General features: G+C 39.5%; 2 protein-coding genes across 4 annotated transcripts in view; one reads left to right on the plus strand and one right to left on the minus strand.

Moving 5' to 3' along the window:
• The window catches only part of pappaa (pregnancy-associated plasma protein A, pappalysin 1a), a 52,374-nt gene extending 43,121 nt beyond the window's left edge, over positions 1-9,253 (plus strand). For both annotated transcript variants that reach the window (XM_072453124.1, XM_072453125.1), the window contains exons 20-22: positions 2,333-2,404; positions 3,120-3,218; positions 8,959-9,253. In XM_072453124.1, coding sequence (XP_072309225.1) covers positions 2,333-2,404; positions 3,120-3,218; positions 8,959-9,063 — 276 coding nt within the window. In that variant the 3' untranslated portion in view covers positions 9,064-9,253. The remainder of the gene's footprint in view (positions 1-2,332; positions 2,405-3,119; positions 3,219-8,958) is intronic.
• Positions 9,254-15,560: 6,307 nt separating this feature from the next.
• The window catches only part of LOC140366915 (astrotactin-2-like), a 259,612-nt gene continuing 253,269 nt past the window's right edge, over positions 15,561-21,903 (minus strand). For both annotated transcript variants that reach the window (XM_072453128.1, XM_072453126.1), the window contains exon 23: positions 15,561-16,778. In XM_072453128.1, coding sequence (XP_072309229.1) covers positions 16,541-16,778 — 238 coding nt within the window. In that variant the 3' untranslated portion in view covers positions 15,561-16,540. The remainder of the gene's footprint in view (positions 16,779-21,903) is intronic.

Consider the following 21,903-nt stretch of genomic DNA (forward strand, 5'->3'; position numbering starts at 1 on the left):
ACCTAAGTGAGACAGAACGGAGGCAATGTACTGAGAAAGAAGTGAATTGTGTTTTCTTGCCAATGGCCCAGTGTCTTTCTTTTGTTTTGGTTTCAGAGTTACACTGATTCAGCAGCTTTTTGTGGTGGGTGATTGGAGAGGGATGGGCTTAGCCACGTGCACATGAAATGATCTGTTTTTCATGGATTTGTGCAGGGTGGTAATTTGACACTGGATGCCATGCTGTAGATATCTCCAGTAGTCAGAGAACTAAGGGCGGTGAGGAAACTGTTGGAAGGATATACTATGTCAATTTTGGGGATTAGACAAGAGAGAATCAATGCACTTAACCATACATTCTATACATTATATCTGTCAACGTATAGCATTATAAAAAGAACAGGCTGTCCCCAGTATCCACTCCAGTAGATTGATACATAGTCAATACAACAGGCTTAGGAGTTTGTTTGTTTGTTTGTTTGTTTGTTTGTTTGTTTGTTGCTGTGCTATTTTAATATCCATTGTAATTGTTGACTTATTGTAGGTTGTAGAAAGTTAGCATCACAGTAATGCACGTTTATTTACCCAATTTATTTCCTCTTTGAAGTAATGGTCCAAAGAGGTATATTTACAGAAAGACATGTGTATATTCTGTATATACCTCTACTTTTACTGTAGTAAAATATCTGATAATACCTGCTTACTTATAATTAGTGATACAAGCATCAATCTGACTTTTCTCCATTAAGAATATTTCTTATAACTCTGCTTACAGATTAAGCTAAACAAATTTTGTTTTTAGCTCCACTTTGCTCTGTTGAAGGTTAAGGTTAAACAATCTTGATTCTTTGTCTAAACCAGTTGTACTATAGTTCTTACTGTGACCTATTTAGAATTCTGTAACTTACACTTGCTTCATGTCCCAATATCTAACGATCCCCCAGCATCCTCCCTCCTTTTACCAGCAGAATTACTCTGTTGGGCTTGCTGTGGAATTAGTCATTTTCTATATGACATGACCTGGTCTGCTGTGGAGCTCAGATAGATCTATTTTTATGTTTTATGAGTGCCCTGGGGAGACTTCTGAGGGTGAGAATCCCATATGTATGAAGGGTGAAGCCAGGCCACCATCATGGATTATCATGATTTACGGCCATGCAAAGAGGAAAAAAAGATGGCGGGACAGAGAACAAGAGCGGTGGGGTGAGAGAGGATGTACTGGATGACATCATCATAGAAAAAGGATTAACTTACTACGATCAGTTAAAATGTTTAAGTACTGCAGGATTTGAAATGATTTTGTTTGTATCACTATCCTCAAATGCTTTGTTGTTTTCCACTTCAGCTTTGTGCCCCTCTCGTGTCTCTTTGTACATTGATTTGCTGAGTAGACTGAATAAAAAATACCTGAGTTTGCAGTACTAAATAGAAAAGCACATCCAATTTTGCGATATATTGAGACACAGGGGGTCAAAGAAGTGGACCAAAAGACTTTGACATTGCTGCGCATACATTTTTTTATGCCGGATGCCTTTCCTGTCACAAGTGGACAATGTGGGTAAGCTGTCTTTCAGTCGAGGTATAGAGTGGACCGATATCACTAAAGCTCTGCATTGGAAAAATCCCTTGGAGCATTGCACTGATATCTGAGCATCAGATCAGCTGGCATTGGTGTATCATACATACTCCAGAAAAAGGAAGATGCTTTGCAGCCTTTTGGGACCTTAGTAATGTCTTCCCATCAGAAACTTAAGAGGGACAAGGCTTGCTTGAACACATGTTCACTTAAGTATTTGCTGACAACAAACAAGAATCGGACACACATTTTCTTCCCATTACCAGTCCAGTCTGAAGTAGTGTATTGCCCTAACTCTGCTCGTTCTCTTTTTAAATGATCTTTTGATTGCTTTTGAAGACCTCTCTACCGCACATCATTATTAACAACTGCATATGCAATAACACAAGAAAAAAGAGCTTCAAACCTCCAATCGGACACTGATGCTCATTTGGCCATTTCCTCTTTGATTTGTTTTGAGGATAATGACAGAACAGGGGACTCCACCGATTATTTTTCTTTGCATACCTTTTGCCTTCAGTTGATTAGAAAAGTATTTTTTTTTTTACTATTTATTGTCAAAAACAAATAGTTTTCCAAAAATACTGTATTTTCTTCCTTTTTAAGCCAAGTGTAAAATATGATATTGAGTGGTGGAACGATGGGTCTGTCACTGTGTTTTGAATAAATTGGTAACATTGGCCTAGTGCTTCCATTACAGTACAAAACACATGTCTAATATTATTTACTTGACTTTTACTAAAAGTATTTGTGTGATTTGTTTGTCTTATTCTACAGAACATATTGTGTACAATGAGGCTGAAGTGGTATCCACACCCAGAATTGCTCCACTGCATCAAGGGATGTGAGGTAAAAGCTCTATAAATTAGCCTGGTTTATATGCCTTGTCTCATTCATCACACAACAACTTTAATCTCCAAATTTACTTTGATCTCAGTTTCAGTAACTACACTTAAGAATGAGCACACATTAATAATGGTTAATAATTTGTTTTATTCTGGTCTCCATTTGTAAATATTTCCCAACTCACACATACTTGGAAACCAATGAATCAGAGGCATAACCTCTAAATACGTCTTGATACAATTACATTTACTTTGTTGTGCCAATTGATATTAGATATTAGATTTTACATTACCGCAATGTCTGTTTAGTCCCCTGAAAAAGAGACACTACATCTCAGTGGGACTTTCCTGTTTAAATAAAAATCTGTTTGACAGTTAAAAAACTGTGCACATATATGATCTTTACATCACTTTATAGAACAAAATAATGCCATCTGGTGAGTGGGACCCACTGAATGACTTGATTGGTGACCTTAGTGCAGAGGGTGGGGCAAGTCATAAATCACATTATTGGAGTGTTTTGTGGAGTGAATAGTTTATGGTGTCCTTAGTTTAATTTACACTTCTGGCCCACTCTCACAATCAGATGAGGAAATGTAATGCATGAGATTAATCAGCAAAATTTACTCATTTATAGACGCTGAGGTGCACAAAAAGTTTCTACTTGAACACTTTTTTCGTCCCTTTTGGCATTCACCATGTATTTTGTTTTGCCCTAGCCATTTTCGGGAGACAGCTACTGTGATGCTGTAAACAACAGAGCATTTTGTAACTATGATGGAGGAGACTGCTGTCAGTCTACTGTGAAAACCAAGAAGGTCAGTGACACACTTTATCTATCTATGTACTGTATATCTATCTATATCTATATCTATGTCACATAACTAACGGTGCTACCCAGTGGTGGAGAGCTTGAGGTGGCAGCACACATGCCAGGCTCCATGTGCAGCCGGCCGTAGTGTTGTAAGATGGTGCATCATGAGTTTAAAACATAATCTTTTGTCTGACTGGAAGAATCATTACCGTGAGCAAGAGTCATCAGACTTCAAATACTGAACCTATTTGCTATTTGGTAAGATTTTTTAGACTTAATATTTTTTAGAGCAGTTCCAATATTTGATCAAAGTATTCAGATATGGCCTTAAAATATTATTTCTTTCAATTGTACACATTTGAATAGGGCCTTGTCTAGGGCAACAGCTGCTGGAATGGGGATCTGAATGTGAATCATACCACATTAGCAGCTTTGAGCCAGTGTTTCAGAGTGTGGCAGCGGCTTTAGCCGTGCTCTTGGCATATCTATGTGTACGTCTGCCTGGATTTATGGTGCAGTCTGTGTGCCTCTCTGGCTCTGTCAATGTGTCTGACTCCAGAGCATTTTCATTTCCTCAAGTGGTGAATGGGACACAAGGCTTGCACAGTCATAGATACTGTTTCCACTCTTCAACTTTTTACATAGAGTTGGTACTTTTAATGGGAAATTACTTTATATTGAGTTGTAATATGTATTGGATGTACTTGAATACCAAATTTGATTATTTCTATAAGTCAGCTCTTTCTAAATGCCACAAGAAATCAAGTGGTAAAAGTAATACGTGGATTGTTGTATTGTATTTTAGCTACGACTACTACATTCAATTTCTTATTGCCACTTAACATTTGGATAACATAACTGACGTTTCAGGCTGAAGAGGACCAGAGGCCTGACATTTATTCTTGCACTATTTTCATATCAGATCGAGGCTATTGTCAGTTGAATAGCTAAAGAAAATCAATGACTAGTCCAATGGGAAGTGACCTCACCTCTGAGTGAGGTGATTGACACTATCTCATGGCTTCATCTGTTGGCCCCAGTCCAGTCTCGGGCCCAGTCAAAATGTCCATAATTCACTTTTACTGACAGACCCCATTGGAAGAATCAGCCCCAGTTGAGACAGTGCACCAACAAAAAGGTTACCAAAAGTGAACTGTGTTCTTTATGCCCCCCCCCTTACTCTGACAGTGTTCAAGTCCGAAACGAAAGGAAGAAAAAACATACTTCAGCCAAAAAAGCCATGTATGTAGCTGTACATTATTACTCAGATAAACCAAATAAACCAACCAAAGCATGCCTAATTTAAATGTATTTTACCACTACTTTACCGCTTCTGCTACTCATGTTTTAAAGCTTTATGACTCTTACCCAATCTTCTGATTCGGAGCATTCTTCCAATGTTTCTGTATTGTAATAAAAATACAAAAAAATATATGCTTTAGAAATAATGTTTTTGGCGTACTTTCCCTCTGTATCTGACCATCGCTTTTTGTCATAATTGCTAGCAAACATAATTGTGGTGTCTGCATTTATAGTAAATTATTTAGAGAGAGTACAATATATTATGTGGTTTGGATCTTAAAGGGGACGTCCCCAGGTCACCCTTGAAAAAGAGGTCTCGATCTGAATGGGTCCTTACCTGGTTAAATAAAGGTTAATAAAAGATTAATAAATAAATCTGCTGCTCACTACACATAAAGATGCAAGTGAAAATCAGCGCTGCAGTTTTAAACTGAAAGGCTGCTGACTTGTTTCTTTATATTTAACTACCGGTATTTGAAATGTCACAATATAAATGAATGATCCACAGGTATCATAGATTATACTGTAGCTATACCACAGACAAAAGCATAATATGTCTTCTTTAAAAATCCCATATGCTGCCTGCTGAGCCTGGGCTAACTGCGGTAGAGGGATCTCGAAATAGGTGTAATAAAGTAAAAGCCAATGGAATTTAGCTGCTCATTTACTCTCACTTCCCTTCCCACAGTGGGCTGCTCTCACCTTTTATTTTGCTAGAGATTTGTGTATTAAGGAGTTCTGGATGACTTGCTGCGTATTATTCCACCCCAGAAGCTTTGAAGGTGCAAGGACTGGCTGCACGTAAGGTCACCACAGGATCTCCCCTTAATAGTTGCAAGCTGTTGGCTGGATTTGGAGAGGCAGGGAAGGGTAAAGAGTGTGTCTTTCTAAGGGGTTGCCTGTGTAAAACTTGGTTTCTAGTCCATCCCCTCCACCCTTGTTTGGAAGGAATTCCTTTCTTAAATACTGGAAGCGCTGCACAGAGGGCACCCATTATATAGTTATATGGTTTGGCCTCTCTAAATACGTTTTCCTAAATGTGCTTGTATGTTTTTCTATCTGCATTGGTGGAACACTCAGGTCCCTCCCAGTCTCTGAGCCCTGTTTACTGGACTCTGTCTGGCACGAGTATGCTCCATACTACGTCAAGTCTCTGTTTGTGTCTGAGTTGATGATCCGTGATTGTCACTGTAGCGGCGCTGGCAACAAAACATTCTTGACCGCATGATTTCAAAGGGCACACCTCTGACCACTCACCTTTACACTCGTTAACTATGTAATTAAAGAGAAAAATCTCAATTATGATAAAATGACAGTATCGCACGTTTACCGGTAATTTGCATGCCTTTATGTCTATTCATTGTCTAATGTTACTGAAAAATCAAACAGAACTAAGTTCTTGAGTTGAGGCAAACACTGTTTTAGTATTACATTTTCTCCTTTTTCTGAGGAAAAGTTTATATTTCCCACAAAGATTTTCATATGGCTGGCTGTTAGTGGGTGTCCTTCTCAGCTCCTCCTCTAGCCCCAGGCTGCCTGCCCTGAGGGCCCCACAAGGCCTGCCAGTCCCTTTTCCCAGCCACTCTGAGAGCGCCCCAAGTCAGGGCCAGATGTGCAGCTGGCCCAGCCACCCCAGAGGTCAAGGTCAGAGGAGAGCGTGTCAAATATGCCACCCACATCACCTTTAGACAGATACAAACAGTATGAAGTGAGAGTTGAGATATAGATGTGTGGCAGGAAAGTGGAACGTAATGAGTCAATGTAAAGTGTGCAGGATGAAGGCTCAGGGTCAGGTTAGAGAAAGGATAAGCCCCCAAAGCCACCTATAAAAGATGGCATAATCCGTTGACAAGAGGTTTTCATGGCGTCTCGAGGAGAATATAACCCATGAGTTTCAAACAAATCAGACAATGTTGAGTTTTTCACACAATGGGTAGGGGGCGCTATAGAGTCAATTTGTTACATGGGTATTAATTTCCAATCAGACCATAAAAATGAAATATGAGCTCCGTAGATCATTTCCAATAGGCGTGACTTGTCCTTGAAAACACTGAAAATTAAGCCTTTTTTGGGGGCGTGTTACGTGGAGACCGTAAGGAATATCAACATTCTTTTCAATATTTATTAAATTTCAATATCTTTAGATGCAAAAGGTGTTGTTTTGAGCTCGATCGGACGAAAAACCTAGGACAAGTACGATTTTGAATTCGACATGGCTGACTTCCTGTTTATCATAGAGCGACGCTGCCAGGTGCGTTTTACTCCTCAAAGGTCAGAGGTCAAAGGTAGCTCTATCACTGTCCCAAGCCTAGGCCAAAGATTAAGAGTTTCATGTTTTTTTCTTTTCTGAACTAGTCGCCGCTGTTGTGACGGGCGTTCTCACAACCTCCATTTTATTCAAGTTTGGGCCGAGCCGATCGCGTCTATGTCCCATGTGACCTATGTCCCCATGTGTGACCTATGTCCCCATGTGTGACCTATGCCCCCATGTGTGACCTATGTCCCCATGTGTGACCTATGTCCCCATGTGTGACCTATGCCCCCATGTGTGACCTATGCCCCCATGTGTGACCTATGCCCCCATGTGTGACCTATGTCCCCATGTGTGACCTATGCCCCCATGTGTGACCTATGTCCCCATGTGTGACCTATGCCCCCATGTGTGACCTATGTCCCCATGTGTGACCTATGTCCCCATGTGTGACCTATGCCCCCATGTGTGACCTATGCCCCCATGTGTGACCTATGCCCCCATGTGTGACCTATGCCCCCATGTGTGACCTATGCCCCCATGTGTGACCTATGCCCCCATGTGTGACCTATGCCCCCATGTGTGACCTATGTCCCCATGTGTGACCTATGCCCCCATGTGTGACCTATGCCCCCATGTGTGACCTATGTCCCCATGTGTGACCTATGTCCCCATGTGTGACCTATGCCCCCATGTGTGACCTATGTCCCCATGTGTGACCTATGTCCCCATGTGTGACCTATGTCCCCATGTGTGACCTATGTCCCCATGTGTGAGTGCAAATCATCTTTATAGTTTGTGAAAATGAAGACCTTTTTTGAATGATTAATAGATATGTTTCTATGGAAGGTTGAGGTTCTTTATGGAACATGCATTATCTAAGATGACCTTTCCTGCTACATACACGTCAAGGTCAGGATGCAATGTGTGCGTTGTGGGGCAGGAGTCTAAAGTGAACTCTTGGGGAATAATGAAAAGTCATATAATTTATAGTATTATAGGCCAAAATTAGCACAACCGCAACACTGATTAAACAAATTTTCATTCTCCAGATCATTTTCTACTTGCATCTAAATTATGGAAGCATAATGAAAATAACATTAGCATGGCTTCTGTAATTGTGCTTGCTGCTTGCCCGAGTTGTGGCAAAATTTTACCATGCAGAACAATAATAATAAGAAACCATGGCAAGAACAATGTCTCGTCGCATTCCATTCCATGGAAGGCTCGAGCCAATTAAAACAATTATAAATATGCATTTGATTTATGTAGAGCTTTGCATTTTAAACAGTTATAGACCTTTTACATTGGAAAGCAAAGACTTCTGTGTGTAACTCACCAAACATGTTATGTATTTGGGTAGAATACTATATAATAAAGTATTTTAGAATAATCAGTGAAACAACAATGTGAAACATTTGCAGTAAGTGATTGTTTTCCTGCAGACTATTCTGCATTAGTTTAGAGTGGATGATGGTGATGTATAACACAATGGACATGCATATTTTTTTTAGTAAATGGAAGATTCTCATTTCTCAGTCAGTCTCTGGTAATGTATTCGGTAATTACCTGCGCTAGAGTATTACTCACCATGCAATTTGTTTAAAGGCCTTACTGTAGTAGTCAGAGCTATTATATAAGAGCTACTCTATATGCATTGGGGATTGACACACTGCTGAATACCACTTTCCAGTCAGCCGGCCGGCTTCTGCTAAAAGTATGAAGTCCTGGCATGGAGCGTGCTTTCTCTTTTGCAACTGTATCTTATTTACACAATTTAGTGTGTAATAGAAATATTGAATTAATTCATATTATGTAACTAATAATCATACTATTGTCGTATGTCTGGCCTGCTTCCATGCCTCCATGACTGTCTGTTGCTGGAGGCTGACGGACAGGCAGCATGTACACAGTCACTGTGTTGGGCTGACGTCAATGCCAGGGGTCATGTCAATGCCGGGGTCATGTCAATGCCAGGGGTCATGTCAATGCCAGGGGTCATGTCTGACTTTCCTTATTGTCTGAGCCTACACTTGATCTAACCTAGACATAGGTCAGAATCAACTGAGCAGGTTTGGGGGAATGTATGTTCAGAACGCTCATTCAATAAGCACTGGAGGAACCTTGTTGAATTAGAAACATATACACTGGCATTCTGTGCATTAACAGTAGTATCTCCTCTGTCCTTCAGGTTTTTCCTTTCCCTGTGTCGTGTGACCTTCGAAATGAGTGTTCCTGCCGGGATCCCAACGCTCTGGAGAACAGAAAGGAGAGGCACATGCACTCACTGGGCTGAGGAGCAGCATGGACCCGGTTCACTGGCACCACACTGACAGAGCATGAGGAGACCTCAGACTTCATCCTTTCCTTGACCTCCAGTTTCCTGCACATGCTGCTTAACAGGCATACCTCTTCATCCATTCTGCAACTTAGACCAACTGAAATGTCTCATTACACCGGACCCTAGACATGACCACAAGCTTAAATACATATGTATGTATATACGTATATACAAATATATATGTATATATATATATATATATATATATATATGTATATGTATTTTCTAAGAAAAAAGCGTGGAAAACCTTTTTTAAAGAGAACTAAACTGAAAATGTTAAAATATGTCATAACCAAACCTAGGTAGCATGCAGCTGTTTTGTGACAGATTTGCATCTCGCTGAAGGATTTTTCTTTGCAATTTTAGATTGAACCAAAGGTATTTAAAACTATGTGAGTGCAAATCATCTTTATAGTTTGTGAAAATGAAGACCTTTTTTGAATGATTAATAGATATGTTTCTATGGAAGGTTGAGGTTCTTTATGGAACATGCATTATCTAAGATGACCTTTCCTGCTACATACACGTCAAGGTCAGGATGCAATGTGTGCGTTGTGGGGCAGGAGTCTAAAGTGAACTCTTGGGGAATAATGAAAAGTCATATAATTTATAGTATTATAGGCCAAAATTAGCACAACCGCAACACTGATTATACAAATATTCATTCTCCAGATCATTTTCTACTTGCATCTAAATTATGGAAGCATAATGAAAATAACATTAGCATGGCTTCTGTAATTGTGCTTGCTGCTTCTCTTCTGCACATGTTACAATCAGCGTAGCGCCTCAGTCCATCACAATGTGCATGTTAATATATGAAGCGTAGCAACCCAGAATCTGTACAGTATATGTTCAAATCTGTGTTGGCGAGGAAACAACATTCAGTCCAAAGTTAAGGGTGCCTTTTTCTGAACATGTTGTTGGCATGACTGAACAGAAAGTGTCACATCATGCTTTTTTCTTCAAATCCAAAACACATGCTCTAATATATGTAACAGTTGGTCACTTCCATGCATGGCTGTACGAATAATTCAAATCTTGAGCCATAAAAATGATCCTCTTCATCTTAGCTTTGTGTAGAATGTAGTCAGTGCTAGCAAGATTCAGTCGAAGCATGGTCACTTGCACTGATGATACAGCATTTTGGACATTTGGATGTACCTTCTTATCAGTGTGGCAGTAGTTGCATAATAATGATTTGTTGGTTCAAAATGAGATTACATTTTGAGCTTGCAAACTACAATGATATTTTTGTAGTTTGATTTCTATAATTGGCCTATAACTTCCACAAATGTCGTAGTATGAGTCCAATTTCCTGTTGCAAAATGTTGGTTTACTGTTTTATTTTGATTGATTTATGCTTTGCCTCAACATGTTATTTCATTCGGTAAAAGAGCCAACAACGACTATCAAATTTTCCTTATCTGTACGATCTGTGTTTGTCCACAAAATGGTGTGTGGAAGGGTTCAAGGTGTATTGAACCATATTTTGCTGCTATTTCCTCTACACATAACCATAACCGTGGCTGATGGCACTTGTTAGGCTCTTTAAGTCATTTTGTCGAAAAGCTGCCAACATTTCAAGATCAGAATGAGTCAATTTGAGAAACACCACACCACACCACAAATCCAAAATAGTATAATATATATAAATCTTTTGTGAATGGAAGGCATGTATTATTTTGATTTGTGCTTATTTTTTTTATTGAATATTTAATCAGTGTTTGTATTATTGACCTCAGTTACTGCACTTTTTGTCGCCATTTAAGAAGAAGAGAACTATATAAATGTCAGAAGGTTTAGAAGCTGCTATTGTCATAACCGTCATCAAAGCCAAGTATATTTGGTGATTCTTCCTGTTCTTCTTGTAGCCTTGAGTAGTGCTTTATATGTGTCGTATAGATGAAATCATCAGCATTAATGGGAGGTTGACCCCGTCTTCGTCCATACCATAGCCCTAAATCTTTAATGTACATTTGTTGTGATACAGATTGCTATTGTTTGTCCTTTGTTTTGTCTGAGATCGCCAGAGATTGAAGGTGTATATTTGGGGGGTGGGGAGAAATCAAAATGGGTGAACTTGGAATGAAATGCTTAAATGAAGAAACTCCCAGTTTTTATGAGATGCTCTTTTAGGACTACATCTTCATCTGCGATTGTTTGAATTCTTTGTATAAAATATCCTATATTCATGGTAAAAGGAAAAAAAAAAACAGTTGATGTATTACGCCATGTAATTATTACTCCAGATATAGCTGCTTTATATGGACCTGTTACCAGTAGGGTGGGACTGACTTCACTAAACAATGACATGCAGTACTGTGGTTCCTCATCTGCTCAAGCTTTCACTTCACTGGGAAGCCATTTCAGCCTTATACATATTCTTTTGTCATTCAAATTCACAACGGACCTTTCTTTGTTTGAACATACCAAACCCCAAGTGAAATTGACCGTGACGTTTTTAGAGAAATCACCCATTTGCCATAACTTATAACTTTACTGGAAGGAAGTTGAAGAAGCGTTTGTTGGATGAGGATGTCACCTCTCTACTGTAAGCATCACAGGACTCCTTGCTGTACCTCATGCCTGTAATGTTCGCTGCTTCTATATTTTTGCTTCTCATAACAATGGTGTAAATACTATAATTATTTATTGAGAGTGTTATACTTTTTAAGTTATATTTAAATGCTCATGTAAGTTATTTTACTTTGTTGATATAAACTAAACAATTATTGGTCGAGTTTAAGTCATTTGGTCCGTGCAATGGTTAAGTGAACAACAAAGGGTGGAAATTTGAAAATGACCTTCAGAGTAGAGGGACACTCGTATCCAGTGAAAAATTATCTGTGTTATTGAATGCTTTGTATCTTTTTGTTCCTAAACCAGAATGTAATGTTTGTCTTTATTACAATGTTTTGTTTTTTTGTTCTTTTCAAATTCACACCATGCATTCGCAGTTCAAGTTGTGAAGGCAAAGTTGAATCATTTCTGTTATTGTTCACCTTTAAGGTGCAAAAGAGAGGGCTCAAATGAATGGCGAGGTGCTGGCAAAGGCAGAGTGGAGGTGTCCTGGGAGAGTGGAGGCCCGAGAGGAGAAATGAGGTACGAATAGGGGTCATGGCTAGACTGCTTTTCCTGGCCAGGATGTCTATTTGTCCAGGTGTTAAACTGTGTACTCACACAGGCTGCCCTGGGACCTGGTGGTGGCCACTGGCACATTGCCGATCCAAATGAGTCAGAATTTCTCTCCTGGGGTGGCACCTCCCTTTTCTGCCTCTCTGTGGGACATCCCACCAACACCCAGGCCTATACCTCTCATCATCTGCTTCACCTGGGTTGCACCCCCTTGCACCACCAGTACTGACACTAGCCTCTCCATTTTTTCCGAACATGCAGCTAGCACAAAGTGTATACTTATTTGTGCCTGGCTTGTAAAGTCTTTCCACTCACCCAAAAAAGGCAAGCTTTAGTGGCATCTATCTTGAGAGTGTTTGAAGTGCTATCGTTTTGTGGAGAAAATACTAATGTGCCATCTTGTGTATGTGTATTGAACACATAAAGTACCTCTCACAGGCCTCTGCTAACAGAATGGTCCATGTCTGTTTAAAAAAAACGGAAAAAAAAATAGCCCTTTTTTATTAAATGGGAAATGCAGAAAAGTGTATTTACATATTATGTGGACATCTAGTCGTAATAATGCAACGCTTCATACCCGGTTGCTCAACAAATATATTTTAAGATGTAAATAATATGATAAAATGATTGTATTTGCAAACCATGTACTAACTATTATGGGAGTAGCTCTTGTATTGATTTTTATCACAACTATTATTCAAAGAGATGAACCATGACTATCTTCTTGTGCATAGTGTCAAAGTATCACCTTCAAGCTGGAAAAAATATAGTATATAGTATATATAAAATATACCTGTGATGCTACGTCACACCACTTGTCAGCACTTCTTTCCTCAGAATTGCTTAGTACACACACTGTCGTCATGTCAAAACCATTCATTCACCCACTGACAAATAGATTATTTATTTGTTGTGAAGAAAAATCAGATCACTTTTTATTCTTCTAGCATAAATTGTCAATAGCAAATTAAAAGTTTCCTTTTGTAGATGAAAGTATTCCACTATAACCCTGGTGATCTTCATGTTTATTTCTTCAACAGAATGCACTTTTTCAGGCACATATTCAACCATGTGTTCCGGTCATACTTTGCAAGTATATATATTTTGGTGCTCTGGTACATGGCATAAAAGATGTTCGATGTGTTCTATATTTTCTTAAGGAAGTCATAAGAGAGATGTCTCATTGTTCATTTTGCTGTCATTTATTGTGTAGAAATAAAACACTGGTCAAAAGTGTCCAATGTGTCTGTTTTTAATTTTTATATTCTGCAATACTTTTTTGCGTTCCCGGTCTTACTTAGTTACTTTTGGCTTTGACATTCGTGACTCTGAAATATCCACAGTGATTACGTATTTGTGTATTTTGGTATTTAACATGCAACTAACTCTCAGCTGTCACAGGCCTGCTTCGGGTTGATAGTCACTGTGGTATTCTCTATTCTTTTAATGAGCAAGATGGGACAAACTAGATTAATCATTATCCAATCAAGGCCAATGAAATTCCTAAACTGGAAAGAGACAACGTTAACCGCACTTTTAATGTTGGACTGAAATCCTCAGCCTGTTCCTTAATTGACTGTACTTTGGACATGCCTAATTTTGAACTCTTGCCTCTAATGAGTGCTTTTCGAAAACCCCCAAAGTGCTGAGGAACTCATAAAAGATGAACTTATTCTTAAAGCCATCCCTGATACCTTGGCATGAAAAGGCGGGCTCTGTTCCTGGCACACCAATGACGTTAATGGCCTAATTTGTGAGAATGAACATCAAGCTACTGATTTTAAAGTGCAGTTAATGTTGCATGACTGGAAAGAAACTGGATCTGAGCTTAAAGGAATAGTTTGTTGAGGGAGACGGAAAAAGAAAATACTTCCCAGCAGCTCACATGCAGAGGCTTACCCACCTTCACTTAATGATAGAAATTAGTGTAATTCATATGGGATAGGTGTCTGTGAGCTTAGGGACTGATTTCCCTTCCTTACACTGTTATGAAAATATTCTTAACCCTAATTTAGGAGGAACAAGTAGTGTTGGCATGTTCTAAAACTCAAGAAATGTTTCAAATTATTTGCATCTGAGTCTTATTCAAAACAGTTTATTTTCATGTGAAAAGATCCTGGTCCAAACATTTTGACATTGTGCACGTTCAATTTGGTGGTTTGTACTGAATGAAGCTGGTCTGCGTCATGTTGATCAAAAGCGCTTGAAATCACATCAGACTTTTTATCAATGAAATTCAAAACATTCAACTCAGTCAGACGTCAATCCGTTCTAATGATTTGCTCTCTGATTTGAACGTCATTCATTACCTAATAAAGTTCTTTATTCATTTCCACATCATCATCAAGTTCCAAACTAGTATATAAAATATATAGTTTTGATGATGTCATAATTTCATACATAGTGCAGGGACCTATATAACTATGGGAGATTTAGCATTATCATTATTTGTCACACACCTGTCAAACACCTGTCATATTAATCTTTATGTCTTAGCTTCAGCTGACAACAACCATGTCAACAATGGCCCCATTTTATGAAAGTCATTTGAAAAAAGAATGCCTCCTTAATTTATTTGTGTTGACAGAGAAAACATTGAAGTTACTGTCAGTTTTTGTTTCAGGTGGATAGGCCCAGTAATTAGAGATATAAATTATAAACGAGGACAAACATTTGCATTTAGATGGTTAAACTGTTGGCAATCCTAAATGCTGTGATGTCACATAAACACACCTAAAATATGAGACTTAATAGTGGTGTCAACCTTGGGCTTTTTCCTGAGACCCCCAGACTTCATAGACATTTATAAACACAAGAATATTGTACGTGTTTAAGCTTTAACCATTAAATTCTGCTTTGCTTTATTGACATGGCAAATCAGGACTTAGTTGAAAATGCCAAAGTGCTGGGGACAGCAGAGGTTACATCGTATGGTCGACTCATCTGAATGTTTATATGGTGTTGAAATACATTTCATGTCATAAAAACTAGTGAGCCTGGAGCAGTGGTCGGACGGGTTTCCTGTTCTCCAGACTGTGCACACACTGACCTGCAAGTAACACAGGTAATACACAAGCTTCTACTTCAAAAATCCAGCATCCCACTTTATGATCTAAAGAGAGAAACCAAACCAGAAAGTGGGCCACTAGCTTCTGAAAATATTTTCAGAAAGTGTTAAGCAAGAAAAGAGGAAATTATTTTATCTGGGTAATTTTAATAGGAGGATTTATGTCTCTCATAAAAACAATGAATAAATGTGAACATCTGGTTCAATAAAAAGGCAAACAATGTTTTTTATGTTGAAGAAAGAAAACTGCTTTTATATACACTTTTAATATTTCACATTCGTCATAAATACACATACAACAGATATTTTCTTTACAGTCCAAATGATTTATGGAAATATTTAAAGGCATTATTAATTCTTCTTTGAAACAATATTAATGGCTTGAAAGACAGAGAACATTGAGTGTTTAAAAGACTAAGATGAGGAGACCAAATATCAGATTTCAAAGCATTGTCGTTGTGTGAAACTTTAGAGGATCTACAACCATTCATATTTGCTTATACTTTTATCCAAACTTGTGCAATCTGATTTAAATAATCAAATTGCACATTTAATATTGTTTCAATTCCAAACCAGGCTTCAAACTAGTCACACCATTCCTTTTAATTGTATAAAAACATAAATAAATCAATATTGTCCAATGTCCGAGACAGTTGGAATCTGCATTGTAAGTTAGTCGAGTTAAGCGCCTTTGTGAAGTAGAAGTCCACATACTGAACCAGTGGCATCCGCTCCATAATCGGATGTATGAATGCAGCACGATATTTAATGAAATGGTCCTGTTTGCATAAACATAACAGGCCGCTTTGACCCAACCTGATGCTATTGACACCTTTAATGAGTGTAGAGAATAAAAAAATGAATATGAAGACTTCAACGTGACTTTCAAATGGCTTCGGACTCCCTATATTTAATACTTAAATAAAATGAAGGCAAATAAGTTATGCTAAACATTTCCTTTTTTAATGTTTCCCTATTAAGCTTAAAAGCACCAAAATAACTACAATATACATTCAAAGTATAGAAGCCAGTCCTCTGTAGACTGTATGATCATTTACATTGCAGTCTCTTATTGATATGTGCTCTCACTGGCATTCTGCACTCAGGAAATGAGCCAGCCTGAAATCAGTTCTGTGGCTTTGAACAATGCCCAATGACTGAGGTGTTTAGGCTCTCCTCCTGGTCTTTGAATGCACCAGTGACTGGAGAGGCATCACAGGCAGGTTCTTTTCACCGCAGTTTGGTGCTGCTGTATGTGTTCCTCTGCACAGAGATGAGCTTTTCCATGCAGGACAGACGGTTGTCATGCAGAGAGCTGTGCCGCGTGGTGCCGGCTTGTCCTCTGTCCTCAGCACGACAGAACACGTTGGCCACAGTGTCAGTGCGACTCTGAATGTGAGAGCTGCACAGGAGTGACCGGCAGTAGTGGCTGATGTGGTCCACTCGCCTCAGGATCAGGTTGGCTTTCCTGTGGACAATGTCAAAGGACAATTAGAAGAGTTGAGAGAATACAGCACAATACAGTCCTCAATGTTTAAGCCAGACTTGAGTCAAGTGGCTTTGTTCAAGTCTGGGTTTTCTGAATCCAGGACTTGATCAGTGTATATTTACCCTTCCTCTAACAGAGAGTCTACCTTTTAATGAAGGTGAAAGAACAGCACATGCATGTGTTATTTATGAATTACTGCACCTCTGTGTGCTGAGGGCTGAGGCAAGCTGAATACAGCTGTCTGTCTGTTCAAAGAGACCAGGCAATCCCAGTGGTCCCACTTGTTCTCACTGCCCTGCCCTGACCCCAGTGTATCTGTCAAATCTGCTCCTTCTGAATGAGCATGGACACTGTCCAAACCCAGAGCTACCATTGGCCCTAGGTGACATCAGCCTGCACTCTGCCTAATTAAAGTGTTAGAGGGTCTAGGAAGAATACAAAAACAAATTAAAGAACAATCAAAATAAGTACTTTTTTCAGTTTTTCATTTTCTCTGTGCATGACATATGCATAAAGTCTTTAAGAACAGTAATCATATTTTTTAAGATATCACTTTCAACTTTGAAATGGGAATTGTAACAAGCAATTCTCATTTACTTTGTTTCAGTCGACAGCTGTAGATTGACTTATCCTTAAAGTTTTTCCTCTGCGCATAACTTTTTATCTGTTACAGATAAAGTAAATCTGGGTTTTAGTCAGGTGGTAAGACATCAAAGAACATTTTATATTTATGACCACCAAGTAAAAATAACTGCACAAACAGAGGTCTGTTTTTCATTACCTTAAATGCCATATTCAACAGCACCTTTAAACATGTCACAGGCAGAGGTGATGTCAGACAATCGAATACATTATACACATATTAATATCACACACACACACACACACACACACACTAATTGATCAGTAATTACTTAACCTTGTGCTATGACTACAAATCAAAATGGTGCAAATGAGGCAGAAAGTGAGAGGTATTTTATGTGGAGGGTGGACCGGACGTGGCTCACTACAGCCGCTCAGACACCTCTCTACGCCCTCGGCTGAACTCTGTGATAAGACGTGTTTCGGGTGAATGAGAAAACGCCTTTGGTACCGTACCAAATGGGCCAGCAAACTCCACTCTAAAAGTGGACCACCTAATTAGCATAAACACTAGTTCAAATGTGGCTCCACACCCACCTGATTGCACGCTACTGTTTGCAGCTGTAAATGGTACTAAGCAACAAACCAAAAGAGTAAAGAGACATTCAAATAATTAACAGAGCATAAACATTATGTAACGTGGAAAACTGGAGACTGATTTTATACCATCTCATTTTGATGGCAGCAATACATCTAAAAAAACTGTTGTTAAATGTAAGTGAAGTGTTGTGGACATTTAACATCTGCTACACCAATCTCACTGAAATATTTATTACATTCACAGATATATTCTTCAATATTCTGTAATGCAATTTTTTTGAAATACAGTTTAGTCCATTTGTACTAGAGTATTGTATTGCAAATCAGAGCCACAATGAATACAAGCTAGTAACTGTTTGACTAATCCATTTCCCCCCTTCTTGTTCTCATTATAATGGGTGACTTCATGAATGTGTCAGGTGGGCTCGGATGTATAGACTTTGCTCTGCTGTCAGTGTGTTGTCAAAAGCAGCACATGTGGAATGCATGTAATGATTGTGTAAAACACCGGAGGCGGTCTGAAGTAAGCACAACTACAAAAATGTTGTCTTGAGGCTGAAAGGTCCTTGTTTATGACACAATGAAGCCATATGTGAGGTCAGAATCCACGAGGAAGCTTCTGCACACATACATAACTACATGAAAGCGGCCCATAGAATAACACGAGATTATAAGCAGCCAGTTGTCGGGCTTTGGGCGCTTAAATGAGAAAAACACACTTGCAGCGAAGGGGCAGAATCCCATTTGTTTTGAGAAGCGGTGTCTGCAGAGCATCAACATCTGTCTTTAGTTAGGCAGGGGCTACAGACATCCTCTGCTCTCATTTGCAGCAAACGGGAGAAATACTTTTCTAATATCCTTTACATTCTTAGGTCTGAAACAGCACAGGAAAAGAACACACGGCGTGACATCTCAGAAAAGATTTAACGCAAACACAGTTTAATATGCTGACAGTGGCAAATTAAAACAAAAAAAAAACTATCAAAGATGTACAACATAAATGGATAAATAGATAAAGATTTTTTCATATTCTTAGAACAGGAACTTTGTCTTCTCCACCTCTGAGAAGTCATATGACACACTCTAATGAAACTCTAAAACAAACGTATGGCAATAAAAACACGGTAACAGAGCAGTGGCATTTAGAGGGAGATACGCCGATCCATGTAGGGCATAAGTGTGGTATAAAGAATTGTAAGAATTGTGGAAGACGTTTGGGGGCTCTAGGGATCTGCTGGAGCTGGCAGGACTGCTGAGTGTGCTTACGTTTGACTTGGCCATTCTGTTACCTTTTAAAAGGCACCACCAATAGAGCTGCCTTGTAAATTACCCCAATGAGGCTCAACCCTGCCAACTTGAGGCAGTAAATAACCCGTGTTCGCTCATCCAAAAGCCCCCCCCTCACCTCCGTCTGCTCCCCTACCGCACCCACAGCTGCCCACACACAAACAGCACAAACACACGAGCACCGACCACCCCAGTTCAGTGTGTTTGTCCCACACCAGCCAATCCACTCCTCCCACTGGCCTTTACCAATCAGAGGCAAGCTAATCTCTTGGAAACTTATTCTACTATTATTATATTATTCTGATGTTCCAGGCAATGGGGGGTGGACCGACCAAAATATTGGGACACAGCCACAATCTGCATTGGATCCATAAGACTTTAATTTCTCTCAAGAACCATGTAAAGGTAGAGTTCACTTTAAAATGATGGTTAGTGTTCTATGCACAAATGCGTGCATATAAATGTAGAATAGAATAACACTTTATTTGTCTGTTCCAAGATAAAAACAGACCTTTGTCTTCAACACGGCTTATTCAGGCAAACTCCATCCACAACCACCCAGACAACTCATACAACAATGGTAGAGAAGGCTTCAGTTGTAGTCATGAGCTGGACACATGAGGGGCCGACAAACAACGATATCAAATCAAACGTTCAAATAAAACAGTGCTACTTATAGAGTTCTATAGAGAGATATATAGGAGAATACAGGTTACAAATCCTTTACCATATCCTTAATGATACTTTATTATTCTAACCAAAATAGATTTAACTGAAAAGTCATGATTTCGACAAACAATTTACACTGTAATGTTAAAAAACTCTTCCTCGCCCTCCGCGGGTGGTCTCTATTTCTCCCCCTTCAAGCTCGGGTCCTAGACCAGAGGCCTGGGAGCTTGAGGGTTCTTCAGTATCTTTGCTGTTCCTGCACTGCACTTTTCTGGACCCAGATCTCCGACGTCCTTCCTGAGATCTGCTTGAGTCATTCCTCCAGTTTGGGGGTCACTGCCCCAAGTGCTCCGATCACTACGGGCACCACTGATACCTTCAGGCTCCAGGCCTTTTCCAGCTCCTCTCTGAGGCCTTGGTATTTCTTTAGTTTCTCGTGTTCCTTATTCCGGATGTTACCATCCCATGGCACTGCAATGTCCACCACCACGGCTTCCCTCTGACCCTTGTTAACCACCACTATGTCCGGTTGGTTCACTATTACCATTCGGTCTGTCTGTATCTGGAAGTCCCAGAGGACCTTGTCTCGGTCGTTCTCCACCACCTTTGGAGGTGTTTCCCACTTTGTCCTTGGGGTCTCCAGCCCGTACTCTGCACAGATGTTTCTGTATGTTATGACGCTCCATGTATGCTGTCCCTGCCACCATCTTGTACCCTGCAGTTATGTGCGGGATTGTCTCAGGGCCCCCTTTGCACAGCCTACACCTTGGGCTGAGAGAGAGAGAGAGAGAGAGAGAGAGAGAGAGAGAGAGAGAGAGAGAGAGAGAGAGAGAGAGAGAGAGAGAGAGAGAGAGAGAGAGAGAGAGAGAGAGAGAGAGAGAGAGAGAGAGAGAGAGAGAGAGAGAGAGAGAGAGAGAGAGAGAGAGAAACTGAGAGAGAGAGAGAGAGAGAGAGAGAGAGAGAGAGAGAGAGAGAGAGAGAGAGAGAGAGAGAGAGAGAGAGAACTGAGAGACTATTGTTTTTAGGAAATAAACAGGGGCTGTGCCATCACTGACCCATGGTGCCATTTGGTCATTATTTCTGGTGTTGTTAATGTCCATCCAAAGAACTTTAAAGTGGTTTAGGTGTTTTTATACTTCCTTTTAGCTCCTTTTTATCTCAAGTCTGTCCATAAAGAGCAATCCTTATTAACAAGGTCAGGATCTATTAACATGGGCAACAAGGAGAGACGCACTGAGGTGTTCACATTTTCTGTTTGGCTTGGCTGTGAAACACTGTTTTGGGTCTCCATGGTAATGAACCCCCAAAAGTGTAGAGTAGACTGTGACCTTGTGCCACCAGAAATGATTAAATTGACTGAAACCGGCACTTAGCTTGACTTACGTAACAAAAGAAACCTCTGGATGGTTGTTAGTGGGCCTAAACCACAGTCAAACAAGACACTGACAATAAATAGCAACAAAGCAATCAAAATAAATTGGTGAATAGAACATTAAGCTCTGGAAACTCATCAGTCTCTTTGCTCTGTCACTGGGTATGTTTATATGCCAACATTATTCAAAAACCACAAATGGTAAATGTATTTGTAATTTTGGCAGGTTAGAAAATTGTACATAAGGCTTAACATGGAGTGCATTAGACTGTTTTTGCAATGTCCTCTAACAAAGGTCAAGTACACTTAAAAACGGTGTTATTTATGTTTTGGTCGTAAGAAATGTTTGAATATGAATTGTTCGGTAAGGCTTTGGAAAAAGTATCATGGTATGCAGTTTTGTGCCAATAACAGTTTTGTGCCAATAACAGTTTTGTGCTAATAACAGTTTTGTGCTAATAATCTCAGTCTTACAATAGTTAATACACATTTTACAGGCAGATATAAAAAAGATGGAGAAAATGGATAGATTGATCTGATATTTGCACTTGCATCAGTCATGGCTTCAGCAGCAGGGGCGTAGGCTTAAATAGA

The sequence above is a fragment of the Eucyclogobius newberryi genome, unplaced genomic scaffold (genome assembly GCF_026437365.1).
Source record: "Eucyclogobius newberryi isolate DKJ021-1_F unplaced genomic scaffold, fEucNew1.0.hap1 SCAF_2, whole genome shotgun sequence".
In the NCBI taxonomy this organism is placed as follows: domain Eukaryota; kingdom Metazoa; phylum Chordata; class Actinopteri; order Gobiiformes; family Gobiidae; genus Eucyclogobius; species Eucyclogobius newberryi.